Source organism: Ambystoma mexicanum, chromosome 11 (genome assembly GCF_040938575.1).
Source record: "Ambystoma mexicanum isolate Mex_15411 chromosome 11, UKY_AmexF1_1, whole genome shotgun sequence".
Lineage (NCBI taxonomy): Eukaryota > Metazoa > Chordata > Amphibia > Caudata > Ambystomatidae > Ambystoma > Ambystoma mexicanum.
The window spans coordinates 1,476,105,679-1,476,124,898 of record NC_090934.1 but is presented as its reverse complement, the minus strand read 5'-3'; the positions used below and the strand labels follow the sequence as shown (position 1 = coordinate 1,476,124,898).

The following is a 19,220-nucleotide window of genomic DNA, read 5'->3' as shown; positions in this document are numbered from 1 at the left end:
CAGACTTGTGCCTGTACAAAACCTGATCCGCCCACAAGAAGAATCTTCCCGCGTATCCCTGCAAGAAGCGATCTCAGGTGAGACGGGGGGAGATTCACGACACATAACAGATCTCAGACTAATATGTACCATATAACTGATACTCCTTTCTTTAACGGCCTTACCAACTGTATCCCTAAATCACTCACCTCCTGTGGGGTCTTGCCTTGAAGTCTGCTGGACCCAAAGGGCAGCAGCCTGCTGTCCTGTCGTCCAGTGGGGCTGACTGAGGAAGGGTAACGCGTCTGTGCAGTCAATAGTGCTTCTTCATTCGTTGGGGCCCTGATACCATTACCCCTCCAACCTCGCCCTGGAAGGCCTCACCCAGTGAAGGGCTGCCACACCTTTGGGTCCCTTCACGGTCGCCAGTAAATGGGGGTACACTTTCGCTCACCCCACTTCCGTCAAAGGGGACCCCACTCCAAAAAGACTAAGATGGCTGGTCAGGTCACAAAGGTTTGTCAATCTTCTGTGGAAGGGCATGACTTCAGCGTCCTTGAGAGAACGGGAAGTGAGCTGATAAGCATTAGGTCTACATGGTTTATATACATGTTCAAATATAATTGGTTCCAATCTCTAGCACGTGCACAGAAAAGGAGTTTACATAAGCATTGCAGTTAGTCACATAATCTTCCTCCCCCCATCCCTCCTTCGTGCAGAAGAGTTCCTCGTAAACACGCTCCTGGGGTGAGCTGATAAGCCTAAAACTACACAGTCATTACGCCCTTCTCTGCATCTCAGGGGCCCTCTTCAGGGAATTCACTTGTGCTGTTCACGGCTATCGTGTATCTGTCGTACCAGGCCTTTACCACCCTTTTCCCTTCCCTTCTTCTTGGAATTTGACATCTGATTAACATGAAAACAAACTTTGCAACACTGCCTAGTCGCACGCAATCACCTTTTTCTACTCTGGGGCTCTAAATGATTCATTTTGCTACAGCATGTGCAAGGCCTTACTAATTTGTGTATCCACACTACCATCACAGAAGTTTCTAAACCAGAGGAGTGGGGCAAACTGCACGAAGAGGCTTTCCAAGCTGCAAAAGACACCCCAATGCAGACCGTTAAGGGTTGATGGCAGTCAACATGGACTGGGCACAGTGCAGACACAAACTGCCCTTGCAGGAGATGTCATCTCCATAGTCTGTGCATGCAGAGTGCTCACACCTCCAGAATCCAGATGTGTGCTGATCGAAAAGGAGGCAATGGACGCTGTGCAGTACTGCCAGCATGTTTACATCTTTTCACATTCAACTCACCAACCTCTGGTAGCCGTATTCCCAGGTTCTGCACTCCAAAGATCAAGAGGTGGACCCGCAGCTGCACGAATATTAGTTTCTGATCACTTACCAACCGGGGGCTGGCCACCCTTGGGACTTCCTGATCCGCCGCACCCGAGCAGCGACAGAGCATGAAAAGAAAGTGACTCTGCAACTCAACAGTCATGTCAACCTGACACCCAAACTCTCTCAAAGAAATAGCCTCTGTGCCAGCTTCAGGCTAGTGCTTGGCCATCATAAAGAAAGGGGTGCCTGCCAAGAAACAGAAGGGAGTCCTAGAGGGCTATCGCCAATATCCCAATAATTACTGCAAAGTGTATTCACTCTCCCTCAGTTATTGTAGATGGTCCCCTCCCGAGAAACTCATACATTGTGATTCCTGCTTCCTGGAGCTGTCCCAATTCAGCCAAGGTGGCAACCAAGGTCATAGCAAGACTAAAGGCCTCCTGAGGGAAAAGGTGTGTTTGCTGGGCCTAGAGCAAGCGGTAGAGACAGTGCTGAGAAGCACTGCGATCTGCCAGGCAGCCAAACGACCCTCCAGCTCTGCACCAATCACATCCATGCAAGGAAAACAACTGTGCAAATGCCTCACTGCTAAAATCATGTCTCGGCCACCAAGACAGTACATTCTTAAGATATCTACATTAGCCGCAGCAGTAATTCCAAAGCTTGAGAAAATGTTTGCCACTCACAAACTGTCTAATTTGATAGCAAACAGGAAACAGAAGATCATTCCAAGGCATCACTCTGCACTGCTTTCTGAACTCCCTGAAGATTCAGCACAGGCACAGCCCCCACTTGCTGTCCACCGGCTAATGGAGATGCTGAAAGATATATGCACACCCTCAACAAAATTCTGAGCACCGCTGTAGACTAACAAGCAGATGTCAAAAGATCTCTCTATCCATTTTTAAGGGAGTGCCAAATTGCCCCTCAACCCACTTATCAACCGGGGTAGCCTCACCCCAACTATACTCCTCAATGACCTGGACCCCAGGCAACAATACCCACTCACTCTGCGAAGACACCACCCAAAAATGACAGTGTCGACACCAAGTGTCATTGTACCGAGCATAATGGTTAAACTAAATCACTGAGTGGTAATTACTTCATGGCTTTTTTTTTATTTTCTTTTAATGGGGGTTCGCCCATATCCCCCTAAACCTTATCTACCTGCCCCCTCCCCTAAACGTATCCATCCCTGTGTAACTCCGACCAAACAACATATCCATACCTATTTTACTGCCACAAAGTAATTTTGGCACAGTAAATTAGCACAGAGTCATTTCTGTCTATGAAACAATAGTCCACACACATAACAACGAAGAGAGCGAGTAGTGACAGGCATCTGCATCAGCGGCCCTGGAGTTGGATGATATGGTCTTGTTAAAGAATTAACGAGTGTTAGGGAAGTTCAACATGCCCTTAAGGATAGTCACTGCACGGAAGGGGTCATCCACAGTAACCAGGAACCTGCCACACCTCAGCCCCCTGAACACAAAACCACAGGAAAATCAATAGCACGATTAGTGAGAATGATGGAGAGTGGCGATGACAACTCAAATACAACCAATGCCCTGGAAGCATCTTCCAGCCTGGTGATGACCTCACCTGGCAGTAAAGCCTCGACCTCCAGCTACTATTTGCTTGTTTCATTGTGGTGGGGAGGCATGTGAGGGAGTGATTTGTGGACGGACAGCCATCGCGTTTCATGTGCTAGTCCGACCTATGCTTCTTACATGCATGCATTCTTGTGGTGGTGTGGATCCAGCATCACGCACCACTATTACCAGACCATGATCTTCTGGCTTGCCCTAATCATGTTCCCTTTCTGCATAAAGCTGGACAATGTACCCTGTAGCAATAATAGTTACATAGCCTACCAGGATGGCCTGGCTAAACTAGGGTGCCCCAGACACCACCCCCTCCCCTGCCCCCACACTGTTCCTACCCTCCTTATCCCCCTTCCCACCCACTCACCACCACCCTCACACCTCCCAGGTCAACCCAAGCCCCCCACCAACATTTCACACAGCCACCCAAGTCCTATCGCTAAATCCAACCAAACTAAACTGAATACTAAACTGCCCGCCCGCAACAAGCCTCCCGGCCTAACCCCCCCCCCTCCTTTACTCCCAACCACACAGCCCGAAACGACAGATTAGGCTCCAGGCTCCCCACTACAACTACTAGGCCCAATTCCAAACCCAACACCAAAACCTATACTAAGCACAATGCGCCAAATAGGCCCATACCTCCCCCACTAAAAGGTGCCCTACTCAATGTCAGATCCCTGGCTACCCACCCCACAGAAATTGCAGACATCATCCTTACCAATGACCTCGACTTCCTAGCCCTAACAGAAACCTGGCTTCATGAGGCGTCTGGACCTCACTTATCGCTAGCCATCCCAGACAAATACTCTATCCTCAGAGCTGATAGACCTAACGCTAGAGGTGGAGGCGTAGCGATCATCTCCAAATCCTCCCTAGACCTCAGATCAGCCCCCGCAGTGTCACTCACATCCTGCGATACACTAACAGCCAAACTGCAAACCTCCTCCACAACCACGATCACCCTCCATCTCATATATAGATCCCCAGGCCCCCTGGGGTCTTTGAAGAAGACATCACATCCCTCATCACCGAATATTCCAAACCATCAGCACAAATCATGATCCTCGGGGACTTCAACCTCGCTTACTAGGACCCAAAGGATGCACATGCTGCATCCTAGCCAATGTCCTAACTGAACATGACTTCACTCAACTCATTGTACTCTCCACCCACCAAAAAGGCAGAACCCTTGACTGGGTAGCAACCTACAATTGCAATACAACCTGCAAAGACCCCCAACCTCTGGCATGAACTGATCATCACATGATCCCTCTTGAGGTCAACACCAATCAGGTACTGCCCAATAAATACCCCCGGCACCAGCATGTCCCACCAGGAATAAACGCAACATCACTGCTGAAGCCCTACTACCATTGGACCTACCTACCCTCAATGCTCTCCCAGCCATCGCTGACTTAAACCTGCTGATTGACACCTTCAATGACTCCATGGCTACGGCAATGGATACCGTTGCACCCCTGAAAATACGCAAAGACAAACCTAAAGCTCATCTGAACTCGTGGTACAGCCCTGAGCTCAAATCACTCAGAAAGGAGAAAGCCAAGGCACAACACACTTGGAAAACTAACCCCTCTGCAGAAAAACAAATCCAACCTCAAAAACGTGTCCTCACTTTACAAAAGCAAGATAATTTGCACCAAAAGAGATGTATAAAACACCAGGATTGTTCAGGCAGGCTCCTCCACCAAAGAATTATTTAAAATTCTGAAGGAACTAGAAAACCCTATTTCACCTCCAGACACCTGCTTGAAAGAGAAATCCTGGTCCACCAGCATCCAAAATGCCCTAAACAATAAAATCTCAGGACTCTAAACAAAAATAGAGGACAAACGCCAACAACTCTCCAATATCAAGGTCACCAACCCCAGCCCACCCACGCCCAACAATACTAGCTCTGGCTTCTCGTTTAAGAAAGTCACCATCCCGGAAGTTCAAAAAATCATCACCTCCCTGAAACCCTCTAACTGCAAAGGAGACAGCTGTCCGGCACAGATCATAAAAGATGCAGCCAGAGAGCTCTCCCCCTTCATCACCAAACTCATCAACCTATCCTTCACCAATAACTCGATCCCTAGCAACCTAAAACAATCATGGGTTCTCCCACTCTTAAAAAAACAATCTCTCGCCCCAGCCATACCCACCAACTACAGGCCCATCACCACAGTCCCCTTCCTAGTAAAAATCCTGGACAGAGCTGCCTACATCCAAATTCAGGAATACTTGGAATCCAACCAACTGCTAGGAATACGTCAATCTGGCTTCAGACCTCAACACGGAACAGAAACCGCCCTTGTTGATCTCAAAAGCCAGATTGATGAAATTAAAGACAAAGGCAATGCAGCAATCCTACTCCTACTAGAACTCTCAGCGGCCTTTGACCTGGTCAGCCATGAAATCCTTTGTAGCCACTTAGCCACCGCAGCCCACTTCTCCTCCTCTGCCATCACATGCATACAATCCTTCCTGGAAAACAGAACCATGCAGGTTTTCTCACCAACAGCTGCAGCAGACCCCATCCCCATCAAATGTGGGGTCCCACAGGGATCCTGTGTATCCCCCACTTTGTACAATATATTTACAAAGCCTCTATTTGACCAACTGTACCGTCTGGGTGTCACCTACACAAATTACGCTCATGACACCCAGATACTCCTCACCATCACAGGCAATTACCAAGCAGACGTCGCCCGGATCAACGAAATATTCTCCATCATTCAGGCATGGATGGCCTCGCATGGCCTCTGCCTGAATAATGAGAAGACAGAGCTCCTCGTCGTTGGCTCCCCCAGCACCCTAACTAAACTCAATCCTAGCTACAATAACATCACGATCGATGGTTACACCATCCTCATTGCCAAAAGCGTGAAAACCCTTGGCTTCTATCTGGATGCCAACACCAACCTCTCCAAACACACCAATATGACCGCCTCAGCCGCTGCTTACACCGGCAAGCTCATTAGGGCCAGTAGACCATTCCTATCACCCAACAGCTGCCTCACCCTCGCCAGAGCCCTCATATAATCCAAATTGGATTACTGCAACAGCCTGTACATAGGTGCTAACCAATCCGAACTCAACAAGCTGCAGGTACTGCAAAATAACGCTCTGCACGCAGCCCTCAACATTCCTAGACGAGAGCATATCTCCGCTACTAGGAAAGCTTTCAAATGGCTCTCCATACGCCAAAAAATTGATTTAAAAACCATCTGCCTCACGTACAAGTCCCTCAATCACCTAGCACCACCATACCTAGCTAACAAATTCACCATGAAACCTGCTACCAGATCCACCAGATCCTCCAACACTCTATGTTTGACAGTGCCCAGATTCCACCTAATAAGAGCTGGAGGGGCAAGCTTCCCAGTACTTGCCCCCCAACTCTGGAACACCCTACCTCTCAACATCAAAACTATCAAGTCCTTCCAGATCTTCAGGAAGCAGGTCATCAGCTGGCTCCTAAACAAAGAGTAGCCTCACTAATACCAGACCTCTCACCCCTTTTGCAGTAACTGGCTCATGTACTGTATGTATACTGTAACTGTATATTGACAAATGTATATATATGGATGTATTATAAGTATGCACGAAGTATGCAACAAAAATATACTTCTCAACGCTGTAACCGTATTCTTAAGCGCCCTTCTACCCCTGGGTTTGGAGCGCTATACAAATAAAATAAACAAACAAACAAACATGCATCACTGCATGAATACAGCTATCAAACCAGCTTTTGGAGGGCGTACCCGGCTGGTAACCGCCTGCCAGACTGAACCTAGCCAAGCCATAGTGAACTGAGGGCTTCAACAGGAGTTCAGGCCTATTATCAGCCCCTTATGCTCTTCAAAGCAGGGGTGACAGTTATTCACATCAAAGGGCTCCATACGGGTACAAATATGTTTTTGTAAAATAAAATAATATAGGAAATTTAAATGTGCACAAATGTGTGGGACAAGCAAATGTAAAAGGGAAAGATTTTGTAAGATTGTAAATGCTGGTTTACTTACTTAGTAGGTATGTCTTCCATGGTGGCCACGGGTATTTACAGTGTTTTATCAGTATGATTTATTATTTTATGATTTCAGTGGGAATTTTTAAACATCAATTGTTAGGATTGACGAAGTAGATTTAACGTATGAAAAAGTTTATGCAACTATTTTGTAATATCGTAATTGTTGGTTTACTTATTTAGAAGGTATGTTTTTAGGATTATTGTTTTTTTTTTCCTTTTTATGATGTGCTTATGGTTGTCTATACTGTTTTACTAGTATGTTGTACTACCTTGTGATTTTAGAAGGAATGCTCAAAGCTTAATTATTAAGATTGTTGTATCTGAATTGATGAACGAAAATGTTTACGTGGATATTTTAGTGTTATCTCAACGAATTCATTTAAAATTTCTGTTCGTTGAAAATTTTTGTAAAGGTTTTTTTAAAAACCAATAAACAATAACGAAAAAAATGTGTATATATTTTTTTTCCCACTGGATGGGGTTCCAGGTGTATTGGGTAAACCCAATCTCCAATGAAAAAAAAAAGATGACTGGTTACAATAGATAATGGAACAAGTCTCTTATCTATGTCCATAGTGGCGGCCGACGAAGGGGTGAAAGACATCGGACACCCAGGGCTTTTAGTGGGCTGGGGCCCGGCAGTGTACAGAAATGGCTCTATCTTTTTGGGATATTTACTGTATCCGGCTTTCAGTGTTGATGTGTCATTCCTCCCAGGTGCTCCAGAATGTTGGCATGCATGAAGCCACACAAGCGCTGCACCACGACACAGTATGGCGGGGTAGCACATGTATGAGAACGAAGATTATATGATATCTAGCAAGTAAGATTAGCTTCTGGAGAGAGCCACATGCTGCACTCAATGAGTGCTGTTTTGGGGTACCCAGGCTGAGCCTCCTCATTGCTCTGTGGAGGGTGCAGCCATGGCTGGCTTTGCTGATTGATTGGTGTTCTCTTCACTTTGGTTTAAAGGTTTTATAAATGTAAAGTGATGCCTTGGTCTCTGCTGCCCTCCTCTGGTCACTGACCGGCACTGCACCCTCATCCTCTTTCCTTCCAGGGGCGCGGGCGCGTGTTTATGACGTCGCTTCCTGTTGACATCGGCTCTGCCCGTGCTGCGGGTACTTCCGCTTCCGGGGGAGTGTGCAGCTGCCTGTCTACCTGCCTATCTTCGGTGTTTGCTGTCGGTACCGGCTCTCGGGATGTCTTGGGAGGGACACGGCGCCTCCGCTGCCGCCATGGCGGAGAACAAGCAGCCCCCCATCCAGTCCACGGCGGGGGCCGTGCCCATCCGCAATGAGAAAGGTAAAGGGGGCTAGCGGGCGGGGACACCTGGGGAGAGGGAGGGAGAGGGAGGGTCACCTGGGGAGGGGGGCAGGGAAAGGAAGGGGGGAGACACCTGGGGATGGGGCAGGGAAAGGAAGAGGGGGAACTTGGAGAAAAGGGGGTCACCTGGGGAGAGGGGGGTCTCACCTGCGGAGGGGGGGGGCTGGGAAAGGAAAGGGGGGACACCTGGGGAGAAGGGGGACACCTGGGGAGATGGGGGTCTCACCTGCGGAGGGGGGGGGCTAGGAAAGGGGGGACACCTGGGGAGAAGGGGGTCACCTGGGGAGAGGGGGGTCTCACCTGCGGAGGGGGGGGCAGGGAAAGGAAGGGGGTGGACACCTGGGGAGAAGGGGGTCTCACCTGGAGAGGGGGCAGGGAAAGGAAGGGGGGAGAAGGGGGTCACCTGGATAGAGGGGGGTCTGGAGCATGAGGAGACATGGAGGCAGGGAAAGGAGGGGGAGGGATACTAGAGATGGGTATACACCCCTTCCTCCCCCAGCTGTCAAATGTCAACAAGGCTTCCTTCAAGTATTGGCTTTGCTTGAGTCAATGTTCTGGGGAGGGAGAAAGTTACATTCAGGGGCATGTGCAATATTGCAATGCCATTTATTTTAACATATAAAAGCTATTCTTGGCGAACCACTTTACGCTTTTAATAAAACAAGGGAATATGGCAACATGTTATCTGAACAAAGGGAAGCCTCCTGAATAGGGAGGGTTGCTATGTCTGATATGCAGGGCTGTGCTGATAAGTGAAGTCTAGCAGATGTGTCCCAGTGCTCAGCTATATTACACGTGTCCCAGCTGTGCCTCAACGGGACCCCTTTCCTCGTGGGCCCATCGACTATAAGGAGATCCATTGCAACCTGGCAGTAAATGCTGGAGAACAATTAAGTGGCTGCCAATAAAACCCTCTTTTGTTTTGGATGGAATGGATGTACAAACGTTTTCTTTTTTTGCATCGGTTGTTCAGCCAAAACAAATTGACCTTGTGGGGGGGAGGGGGTGGGTCTGTCCAGTCATGCAGTGTTGTGCACTCTTGGAAACATAGGCATTTAGCTGCGTTTGCACGGATGTGCATAGGTTGCTATGGAAATGTATATTTCTCATCTGAACAATACCAAGTATCTGTGGGTAGGGGTATAGTTCAGCATATCACTTCTTTGCTGTTCTAGTATTCAGTTGTAATATAGTGGGTCTTGTTTGGTTTTGAGCGACTTTGGAACGAGACCGTTGGCAGCCTGATAGAGGTGGTTATTACAAATTCACGAAGCAAACAAAAAGAAGTTTGCCTCAGTCTTTTCTTTCTTGTTCTACTGAGTCTAATGCTTCGTGTAGTTAGGAATCCACCCTAGTGTGAGATTTTTAGGAAGATTATTTAAAACAAATTGTTGTAGTGCCTGCTGCTTTGTAAAGAGCACCAAGTTTATAGCATGATGCATTCTATCATAATGAAGAATGGTGATGCTTGAGGGGGCTGCACCAGTAGCTGTCCAACTTCTACTTAAATGTCACCCTCGTACCACGCACAGTATGGAGTACTGGTTTAAAGTGTGTTGTAGTGTTAAGGAGACCAAAGCCGGGCATCGCTCCCTCAAATATAAAAGCTTATATTGTGCTTGGAGGTTATTCTCTGGGATTTGGTATTCTGTTTTTAAAGGAGTCTGGCTTTTATCAAAGCTCTTTGAGCTTATTTGGCAATATGGTTGTTGAAGGTGAGGTGATGACACACTGGAAAACCGTTGATTTGCGCAAAACTGAGGCGGTGCACAAAACCATCTAAATTTGTGCCAGAGAGCCATGTTTGGTCCTTGGTCATTGATTGCAGATACAACCTAAAATTGAAATCTGTTTGGTGCGAGAATTTTATGTTTGATATACGATCGATGTCCCATTTTGAACGAGTTGAGTTACCTACAGGCAAGGCACTGTGTTCGCCTATGGACGTCGTTGGTGAGCAGCACTTTAGGTGTAGCTGCTTGTTATAGTCGTGTTGGTGCATGGACGTTACATGGCTTGAAACTTTCCTAACAATTGACTGAAAAGAGCGAAGCACCTGCGGAGTGACCAACTTCTCTGGGGCTCCTACTTACACCGGGGGTGGTGGATTCCATTTGTATGAACTGGTCATATTCACCCAAGAGAGATGGGAGCCAGCCTGTGCCTTTTTCACTATTGCCGATATGTGACAAGTGGGTTGGGAAGTGTCCATTAACAAAAGGACATCATGTCCACATGGATGATGCTGTTCTGGTGCTACAGAAGGACGCGAAGCCTGAGATTTTGTAGATCTGCGTGGACTGTGTGGTTTTGAAGAGAGGCTGATTTCTTTATTTTTGAGGAGGGGGGAATTTGCTATTTGTGAAAACCTACTTGATTGAGGATGGTGAAGTGCGCTTTACTTGATGAAGGATTTCTTCCAGTAGCTAATGGTTTTGATGGGTGGAAGGAGGTGAAATTGGATGTTGAATGACAACGTTGAGTATGTTGCATTTTGTCTCTTGTGTCCATTTGTTCGTCTTGTTGGTGAAATATTCCTTAACATGTGTCTGTCGTTCTGCTAGGTAGTGCATGGATGTTGAGATGAGTGGGTAGTGCAGTGATGGACTGCTTTGAATACGGGTTTACTTTGGTTATTATATTGTAAGACGATGATAAAATAATTTTGTCCCAGATCATTTCCTTCGGCTATGACTTGTTCAGGGGGTTTTAAGTCGGTGGGCTTCTCCTTTGTTCCTCTTTAACTCTTGGGCACATGAGTACTGAAGCTGTACCTTTTTTTTTTTTTTTTCCATTGGGGTACAGGGAGGGGGCTACTTGTTGGTTTGTATTGTTTGGTTGAGTGTGTCTAATATTGTTTTGGAATGTGTGGAATTGCTGGAGGTTAAAAACGTGGTTCACTCGTTCAGCAAATGATTGATAGGCTTAAGCAGAACTCTCATTGACTTTGGTTCATAGTGTGCTGACTAGGGCCGCAGAAAGTAGCTGTTGTTACGGGTGAATTCTGAGGATTGCCTTGTCTGACAGTGGCGAGGGACTGGGCGTTGGACAACACTTATGGGTTGCTGCAAGTATGTTCGGTTTTGAAAGCCACCCCCTTCTTTGTAATGGCAAAGTTGCAGTGGCTTCTATATCCTCAAATGCTACACTAACAGTTGTGTTCGTTTACCACCATGTGGGAACTGATGCTTCCTTCTGTACTGATTTGCCTGACTTTGTCTCAGCACTCCAAGTTAACCATCCTAATTTATGGGTAACTGGGGATGTTAATCTTCCAGTCAACCCTACAAATAGTAGTCGGGTAGCAAACTTTCTCTCCCTGATGATGGATCTTGGTCTCCCTCAACTAATCCTTGAACCTACTCATCAACTAGGTAATATATTAGATTTTGTTTGTGCATCTCAATCTCTGATCACCATTACGTCCATCTCCCCTGTTCTATGGTCCAATCATTTTCTGGTTCTTTTCATCATTCAACTTCCAGGTTTAGCCAGGCGGCCCGCTAAGTGTGCCAGCCTGAAACCCAACTGGCGCAAGGTGGAGCCCCCAGTGTTGCCGGCTTCCCTCATTACGCACTGTGCTAAACACAGCCCCTGTACCCTAGCGACTCTGGGCACCTCCTTTCTGGCTGTAGCTGACTTGTTAGCGCCAGAAAAACCTTTTAAGGAATTGGTTCATGCTTCTGAACCCTGGTTCTCAGATGAACTTGGATCCCTTAAACGTCAATGCCGACACGCAGAAGGGAAATGGCGGATGGGTTACACGACCGCTACCAGAGCTGCCTTCCGCTTAGTACTAACAGTTTATCAAAAAGCAATTTTGTCGCATAAGTCCTTCTTTAGTGACAATATCGAACACACTGTTAATAGACCTAAAGCGTTATTCGAGCTAGTTCATTCTCTTTCTAATCCATCTAAGGCGGGGGGCTCTATTGTACCTTCACAAGCTTTGTGACTCGCTCTTATTTATTCTTTTCTAAAATTGAATCCATTTGCAAGGATATCAGTGATAATGCTATAGGGATGGCAAGCGATTAAATCGTTCTTGAATTGCCAACCCCAAATGCTTCATGGCTATCTTTTCCTGTCTTTTTCTGAAGAAGATATTTCTGAAACCATTCATGGCCTCAAATTGGCCTCTCCTGTCAATGCCATCCCAATGTCAGCGCTTAAAGATATCTCTGGAGACTTGATCTCTTATTACATCAGCAGTGAATTTATCATTTCAAGAGGGGTTTATACCTAATTTTTTGAAGCACGCTCGTGTGATTTCCCCCTCCTGAAGAAACCCTCTCTGGATCCGGCTATGCTTTCCAATTTTCGACCTATTTCTCTTCTCCCATCCCTGATGAAGGTTCTGGAGAGTCTTGTTTCCCCTCTTATATCTTCTTTTCTGGAGACGTCTGGCTTTTTGGATTTTTTCAATCCGGCTTTCAACCATGGAGAGGAACTGAATCGGTCCTAACTCCGTGCTAGACGATCTGACCCGTCTAGTCGATCAGGGCCGGGTCAGAGCTCTTCTCCTGTTGGATCTCTCAGAGGTGTTCAACACAGTAGATCTCTCCGCTCTGATCTCACGGTTGTCGGACGCTAGCCTAGGGGGACATGTGTTAAACTGATTCACCGCCTTTTTGGTGGATTGGTCCCAGTCAGTCTTTCTGTTCTGAATCTGTCTTACTCTCCTTTGGAGTTCCGCAGGGATCGGCACTCTCGCCGATCCTGTAACATCTACTTATGTCGCATGGTTTCCGCTTTTACTCCTCTGCGGATGATACACAGATTTTGGTCCGTCTGGACCTATCTCTTCCTGAAACCGCGGTAGGGCTCAGGAGTTGCCTGGAGGATTTAGGTGCCTGGATGGCAGAAAACTCACTTAAATTAAATGGCAGTAAGACTGAGGTCTTAGTGGTTGGCACGACCTGCCCTCTTTCCTTCTGGACTCCTGATATCTGGCCTCTTTCTCTTGGACCTTTCCCTATTTCGTCTTCCTCAGTGAGAAATCTGGGGGTAAGATTTTCATCCTCTTTCTATGGCAGAGCAGGTTGGCCTGTAAATCGGGACACTTTAAATTACGCACCCTGCGGAAACTCCTCCCCTTTATACCTTGCCATTTCCATTCCCCTGTGCTTGCAGCTTTGGTCCTTAGTACAGTTGATTACTGTAATTCACTGTACTACGACCAACCTCGCTATCTGTTAAACCGCATTCAAATGCTCCAGAATGTGGCGACTAGATCGATTTTGACTCCCCCCCCCCCCCCCCACCCCTCCAGCACACACATATTGCTCCACTCTTGAAACAGTTGCACTGGTTCCCCATTGAAAAACGGATTCAGTTTAAATCCATGTGCCTGGTTCATCGAGTCTTCTATAAGTGTGGAGCGGAATATCTTCAGGAGAAGTTTGTTCATTATGTTCACGCCCTCTCCGATCTCAGTCTGCCCTTCTCCTCGCTGTACCCCGTATCACAGTCACGGATGAGAGGTAGGGCCTTTTCGGTGGTGCCCGCCAATGCGTGGAATCACTTACCCCTGACACTGCGAGTAACTTCAAATCATTTTGCTTTCCGGCGGTCCCTTAAGACCTTTCTTTTTTGCATGCGTTGTTCGCTCTTGCACCCCTTATCTAACTGCTTAGGGCCAAGATGCCTTTGGGCGTATGTGCACTCTTATAAATTCATATAACGTAATATACTCAACATATCAATGATGTGTGCTTTCATAGGAGTAGGTGTTGCAGCTCTCTAGGAATTCTGCAGTTGATTGGCTGTATCATCAGGATTTGTTCACTGCCTTCCAGGTTCAGTTCTGGGGTCCATTTAGTTTCTGGCTATACTTTAGATAAGTGTGGTTGAATTTAACTGTTTTCTTAGTCATTGCGCCGATGCCACAGTAGAAAGTCATGGTAGAAAAATGTTGAATTCACTGTACTGTGGGAGTAACAACTGACTGGAATTGAGTTATCTCTGAATGTTTGTGTGGACCCTGCATAGTCCCTGTAATCGGTGCACACTTTGCTAAGCCCATAGTACACGTTTTGAGAGAGACTCCACCCATTGAGCAGGTAAAATGCTTGCGTGGGGGCAGAAAGCGATCACAAAGGGCTAGGAAAATAAATAAAACCATTGTAGTCCTAGACTATATAGGTAAATGGAATGTACAAACATAGTGAACGTATGCCATTGTATATTGCTGGGCATCCCAGAAAAAGGGAGCAGTATTCTGCACAGTGGCGGAGAAGATTAGCAGGCAATCATGGAAAATTGCTCAAAGTGGTCAAAAAGTGAAAATTATAAAGCGGAGAAGGTCCTAAATATAAAGGCTTTAGTTAACTATCAGAAGTTGGAAAAAAAAAATAGTCTTGCTTAAGTTTAAAAGTCCGCAGTACAAGAACATTTCACACATGGGATTTGAATTTTGAGGTGCAGTCAAACTGTTTCACAGACATTTGGAACCTTTCTAAAAAAATATAGTGACCGAGTCACACATTTCGAATTAGTGGCAGGTGTTTGCTATGGGGGAAATGATTGAGGGGTTATTATTATTATTTTTTTAAATGTTGGAAGTGATACTAACTTTCTGCCTCTTTCCAGGTGAGATCTCGATGGAGAAGGTGAAGGTGAAACGCTATGTCTCGGGTAAAAGACCCGATTATGCCCCCATGGAATCTTCTGACGAAGAGGATGAAGAGTTTCAGTTCATCAAGAAAGGAAAAGAGCAGGAGCCGGAACCAGAGGAGGAGCAAGAAGACAGCACCAGCGACCCCCGTCTGAGAAGATTGCAGAACCGCCTGAACGAAGATGTCGAAGAAAGGTACAGTTGTGCTCGCGTCAATCCATATTGAGTTATGTGGAAGCTGGTTTATATATTATGCATCACGAGGCTCGTACTCTGTGGTTCCTTTTGGCTGATTAACTTAGAAACATCAAATTGGAAGTGCGCAGCTCAACACGTCATAGAAGCGTCAATTCTTTTAGTGCCATATAGGTAATAGAACACGAAGCCTAGTCCTGTTCTTTTTGAATTGAGTATAATTGAATGCAATGGTCGATTTGTGCACAAGATCTGGTGCAGCCCATTGGGATTCTGTTTTGCAACTTGTGCCTGCGTGGCCTGATGAGCTGTGGGATGTAGAAAAACAGCGCAGCATTCATTCAGTCTCGGAAGTGGAGGATGTTGGTGTTTCAGGCAGATATTCTACGTTCACTTCAGTGGATATACGGAATACATTTTTTGGCTGGGGTGATTGTATGAGCTGGCAAGTTTAGATATTTAATGTAGTGACTCTATTTATTAAATTGCATACCAACTTTTTATTGTCGATACAAATACTGCTGTTAGATTTAGCGTGCGTTTAAGCCACTCCCCTCTATATTACCCGCTGGAATGTGATCCGACGTCTGCAGTATGGCAGTTAAACGGCATGCAGTGTTAAAACTACAGAATTATGTATGTGCATGTCAGCATTAGGTTGGCCAACTTTCTAAAATCATTTTGCAGAATACTTGCTCAAAATGCGGCAATGACACCCCAGCATCATTTGCGTTTGGCCTGCTTAAAGCTCTGACGCCCGGCTTAATTGCAATGCTAATGGATTGTCTATGGGAGGTAATGGTTATGATTTTAAACTGTAAACCTGATCATCACAACCCCACGAGCAAAGCATTAGCATTGTAATAAAGTCTGGTGTCCGAGAGCTAACTTCATGACTGGACGAGCCGTGGTAGCAGCTCGATCTGCAGGCACAAAAGGGAGTCCAGATTCTACACTGCTAAGTGAAAGGAGGCAGAACTTTTACCCGCCCTGCACGACGGTCCTCCAAAACTCTGTCCTGTACAAAATACGGGACCGTTGGTCACCCTAGTCAGCATGCCGTTTCCCTTCTTGTAACCCTCAATGACTGTTTGAGACTAAACTGCTGGGATGATGTTTATGAATTGTCTATGCTGGTCGTGTTTTATATAAAAACATCGACTATTTAATATTTTCCTGTATTGTGTGAAGAATTTGAAGTATTGGTTCCTTGTCCCTTCTCCCCAGGGGGGGGTGGGGGGGGGGCACCCACTATGAGGCTAGGGAGGTAAGCCTGCTAAGCAAGACCCTCCCTAGGGATATGGGCAAATGGGACTTCACTGGCATTGACTCCACTTTAAGGTACAGGACTCCTATTCCCGTAAGGACCCCCTTACATGAAGACCATATCTGCTTACATTGGAATTGAGAAACATACCAGTAACACTATACTGCCTATAACAAGCAGTGACACTGTACGCTTCTCGTTGACTGGACAATGCTGCAGCGTATTCTGAATGCAAGGAGGAACAACAAACCCCTTTCCTGAAACAACATGGTGAACATAAAAGGACGTAGAACCCAGCGAGAGAGAGAGAGAGGGAGGGAGAGAGGGATCATCCAGCACAGAGGCGAACCTCTGACGACACCAAGTCAAGTTGGGCCAGAAGCCGGCGGTAGCGCTAGCACCGGCAGCAGAGAACAAAGGGTGCCGAAGGACTGTCGATACATGCGGTGGACGAGCCGTAGTAGAGAACGAAGGCCGCCAGCGGGCTGTCAATCCATGTGGTGGATGGGCTGCTGCAGGGACGGAGACAGTAAAGCCCGTTTCCACTGGTTGAGTGACCACAGTGAGGGCGTGGTGGGCTGGGGACCCGATAACAAGCACAGACAATGGAATCCTTTCATGAAACAAAGCCTCAAGTTTGTGCCAAGACACCACTACTACCGTAGCTGGTAGTAGCAGAGGATCCATCTGAGTGGTACCCACATGGAGAAGAGAACCAGAGGTTAACTGAGGAGCCGTCGGAGCGGTCCTCGTAAGCCTAAGAGAGAAGCAGACACAGACACGTTACCCTGTGGAGAATCCAACCCCAGGGAACAGGCCTGACCTAGGTAGCAGGATTGCTTGGGGAAGAAGACTGGAACAAAGAGAAGTAAAATAGAAGTGTTGTTACGGCCACTCAAAAAAACCTGAAGCAACCAGTATTTCCTTTAAAGCAGCAACACTGTCTGGAGGACCCCCATTGAAGTAACGAGTGGGAACGAACCATGAGGGTTCAAATATATGAACCGCAAGTATACAGAGAACCGTACAATTGGACAGACAAGGGAGACTAGCAGAATCTTTAAGTTTAACCATTATCAAGAATTGACACGGCTCCTGAGGAGTTGAACGCAATGAATTGTAGAATTTGTTCTGAGATAACCGATGAAGACTGTCTCGCCTAGAACAATAAGGGTACTTTTGTTATATTTTTCTAATGAACAATTTTTTTCTTTCTCATGGAACTGAAAGCGGCTTTTGTAGATCAAGCACAGGGACCATGGCCGGGCAAGGCTCATCCACCAGTAGCAGAAGCCTTAGGTATTTAGGTTTTTCGGGCTAGATGGAAAGTAGGTCTGGACTCGGGAGAACCTTTTGAATGTTTTTTTTAAGGGACCGACAATTGCCCTCTTTGCTTGTTTTGTAGGTAGGGAATACCCTCGTAGCAAAGGGGCTAGTGAGGCTTTTCTTTATCGTTTTTAAAAATGAACACCCTCGAAATGCCCTCTTTTTGGTCTACCTCCTTCTTCTGGTTCACCACAGTAATATGACCCACTTCCCGACCCACATTCATACAGTGAATGTGTGATTTCATACTTTGTTTCCCCATGTCAGTCGGTTGCATAAACTGCGCTAAAAGCAATCCTGTCTAAGTTGTCGGTGCTCCCAGAGATCCAGATAGGATTTGTAGGTTGGATTTACTCGCTACCTTTTGGAAATTGGGATTACATGGCTTTTTCGGGGATTAAGAAAGCAGTTCTCATTGTCGGCTGGGTATTTTTATACAAGGAAAAATTTATTTTTAAAGATGGGTATTTTTATTGTAATGCATACCTTCTTTGTGCCTAGCAATTGGCATAATACAAAACATGTTTTTAGCATGCACTACTGATGCCTCCCGTCTGAACACAAACACATAGTAGTATAGGCGACATCGGGGGGGCAGGCACATGCTTCTCTGTCGCACTCTGATATTTGGGGTGTGGCTGGGAATATTTGCATAATTTTGAGAATTGGAGCAGGCAGTTGAACCGCTAATCAGTGGAACTTGATGCACATTTTAAAAGGGGCTTTAAAGCTAAATGCCACTATTCCTCAGCTACAAATGGCTTCAACAAATTCCCATTTTGTCCCTGAATTTTCTGGCGAAAATCCCTAAAAGCCTGGAATGATGATCTAGGGGAATTGCTATTTATTGGACATGGGGTGTGTTTTCCAGATTCAGACAGTAAGCACTGTATTTTGTATTTGGTTCCGCAAACTCTCGGCTGATGCTTGCGAAACGCACTGTATGGTTTTGCAAAGCTGTGCCTTTTTATCTAAAATTTGGGCTTTTATTTGTTTTTCTTGTGGTTAGATTGGCTCGGCACAGGAAAATCGTTGAACCAGAAGTTGTAGGTGAAAGCGAATCGGAGCCTGAAAAAGAGGAGTGGCATGTGGACCGAGAGGACAGCAGCGAGGAGGAGGAAGAGGAAATTGATGATGAGGTTTGTTTGATACATTTTTACTAGGAATTGTAAACGCAGCACAGCAACACACACGGTTCTGGAAGGGATTTAAGGAGGTCGAAGGTCGATTTATGTCCTGTTTATCAATTGCACCGGTCTTGTTCATTGGGTTTCATGCATATAAATCAGCTAGGTCTAGAAACTGCCTCACTCGCCACCACTGGGTTTCAAACCTATGCATCAGTTATGTCTAGAAATTGTCCCCACTCTATCCCCCTGGGTTTCATCAGTTAGGTCGAAACAATCCCGCTCTACCGTACCCAATTTCATGCCTATGAATCGGCAAGGTCTAGGAGCTGCGCCACTAGGTATCATGTTTTTAAAACATTTTTTTATTGAAAATGTTGTTTAGGCACTTGGTGGAA

General features: G+C 46.3%; 1 protein-coding gene across 1 annotated transcript in view; it reads left to right on the top strand.

Moving 5' to 3' along the window:
- Positions 1–8,079: 8,079 nt before the first annotated feature.
- MFAP1 (microfibril associated protein 1) overlaps positions 8,080–19,220 on the top strand; it is a 59,136-nt gene continuing 47,995 nt past the window's right edge. The window contains exons 1-3 of the mRNA XM_069625184.1: positions 8,080–8,270; positions 14,883–15,102; positions 18,705–18,834. Coding sequence (XP_069481285.1) covers positions 8,168–8,270; positions 14,883–15,102; positions 18,705–18,834 — 453 coding nt within the window. The 5' untranslated portion in view covers positions 8,080–8,167. The remainder of the gene's footprint in view (positions 8,271–14,882; positions 15,103–18,704; positions 18,835–19,220) is intronic.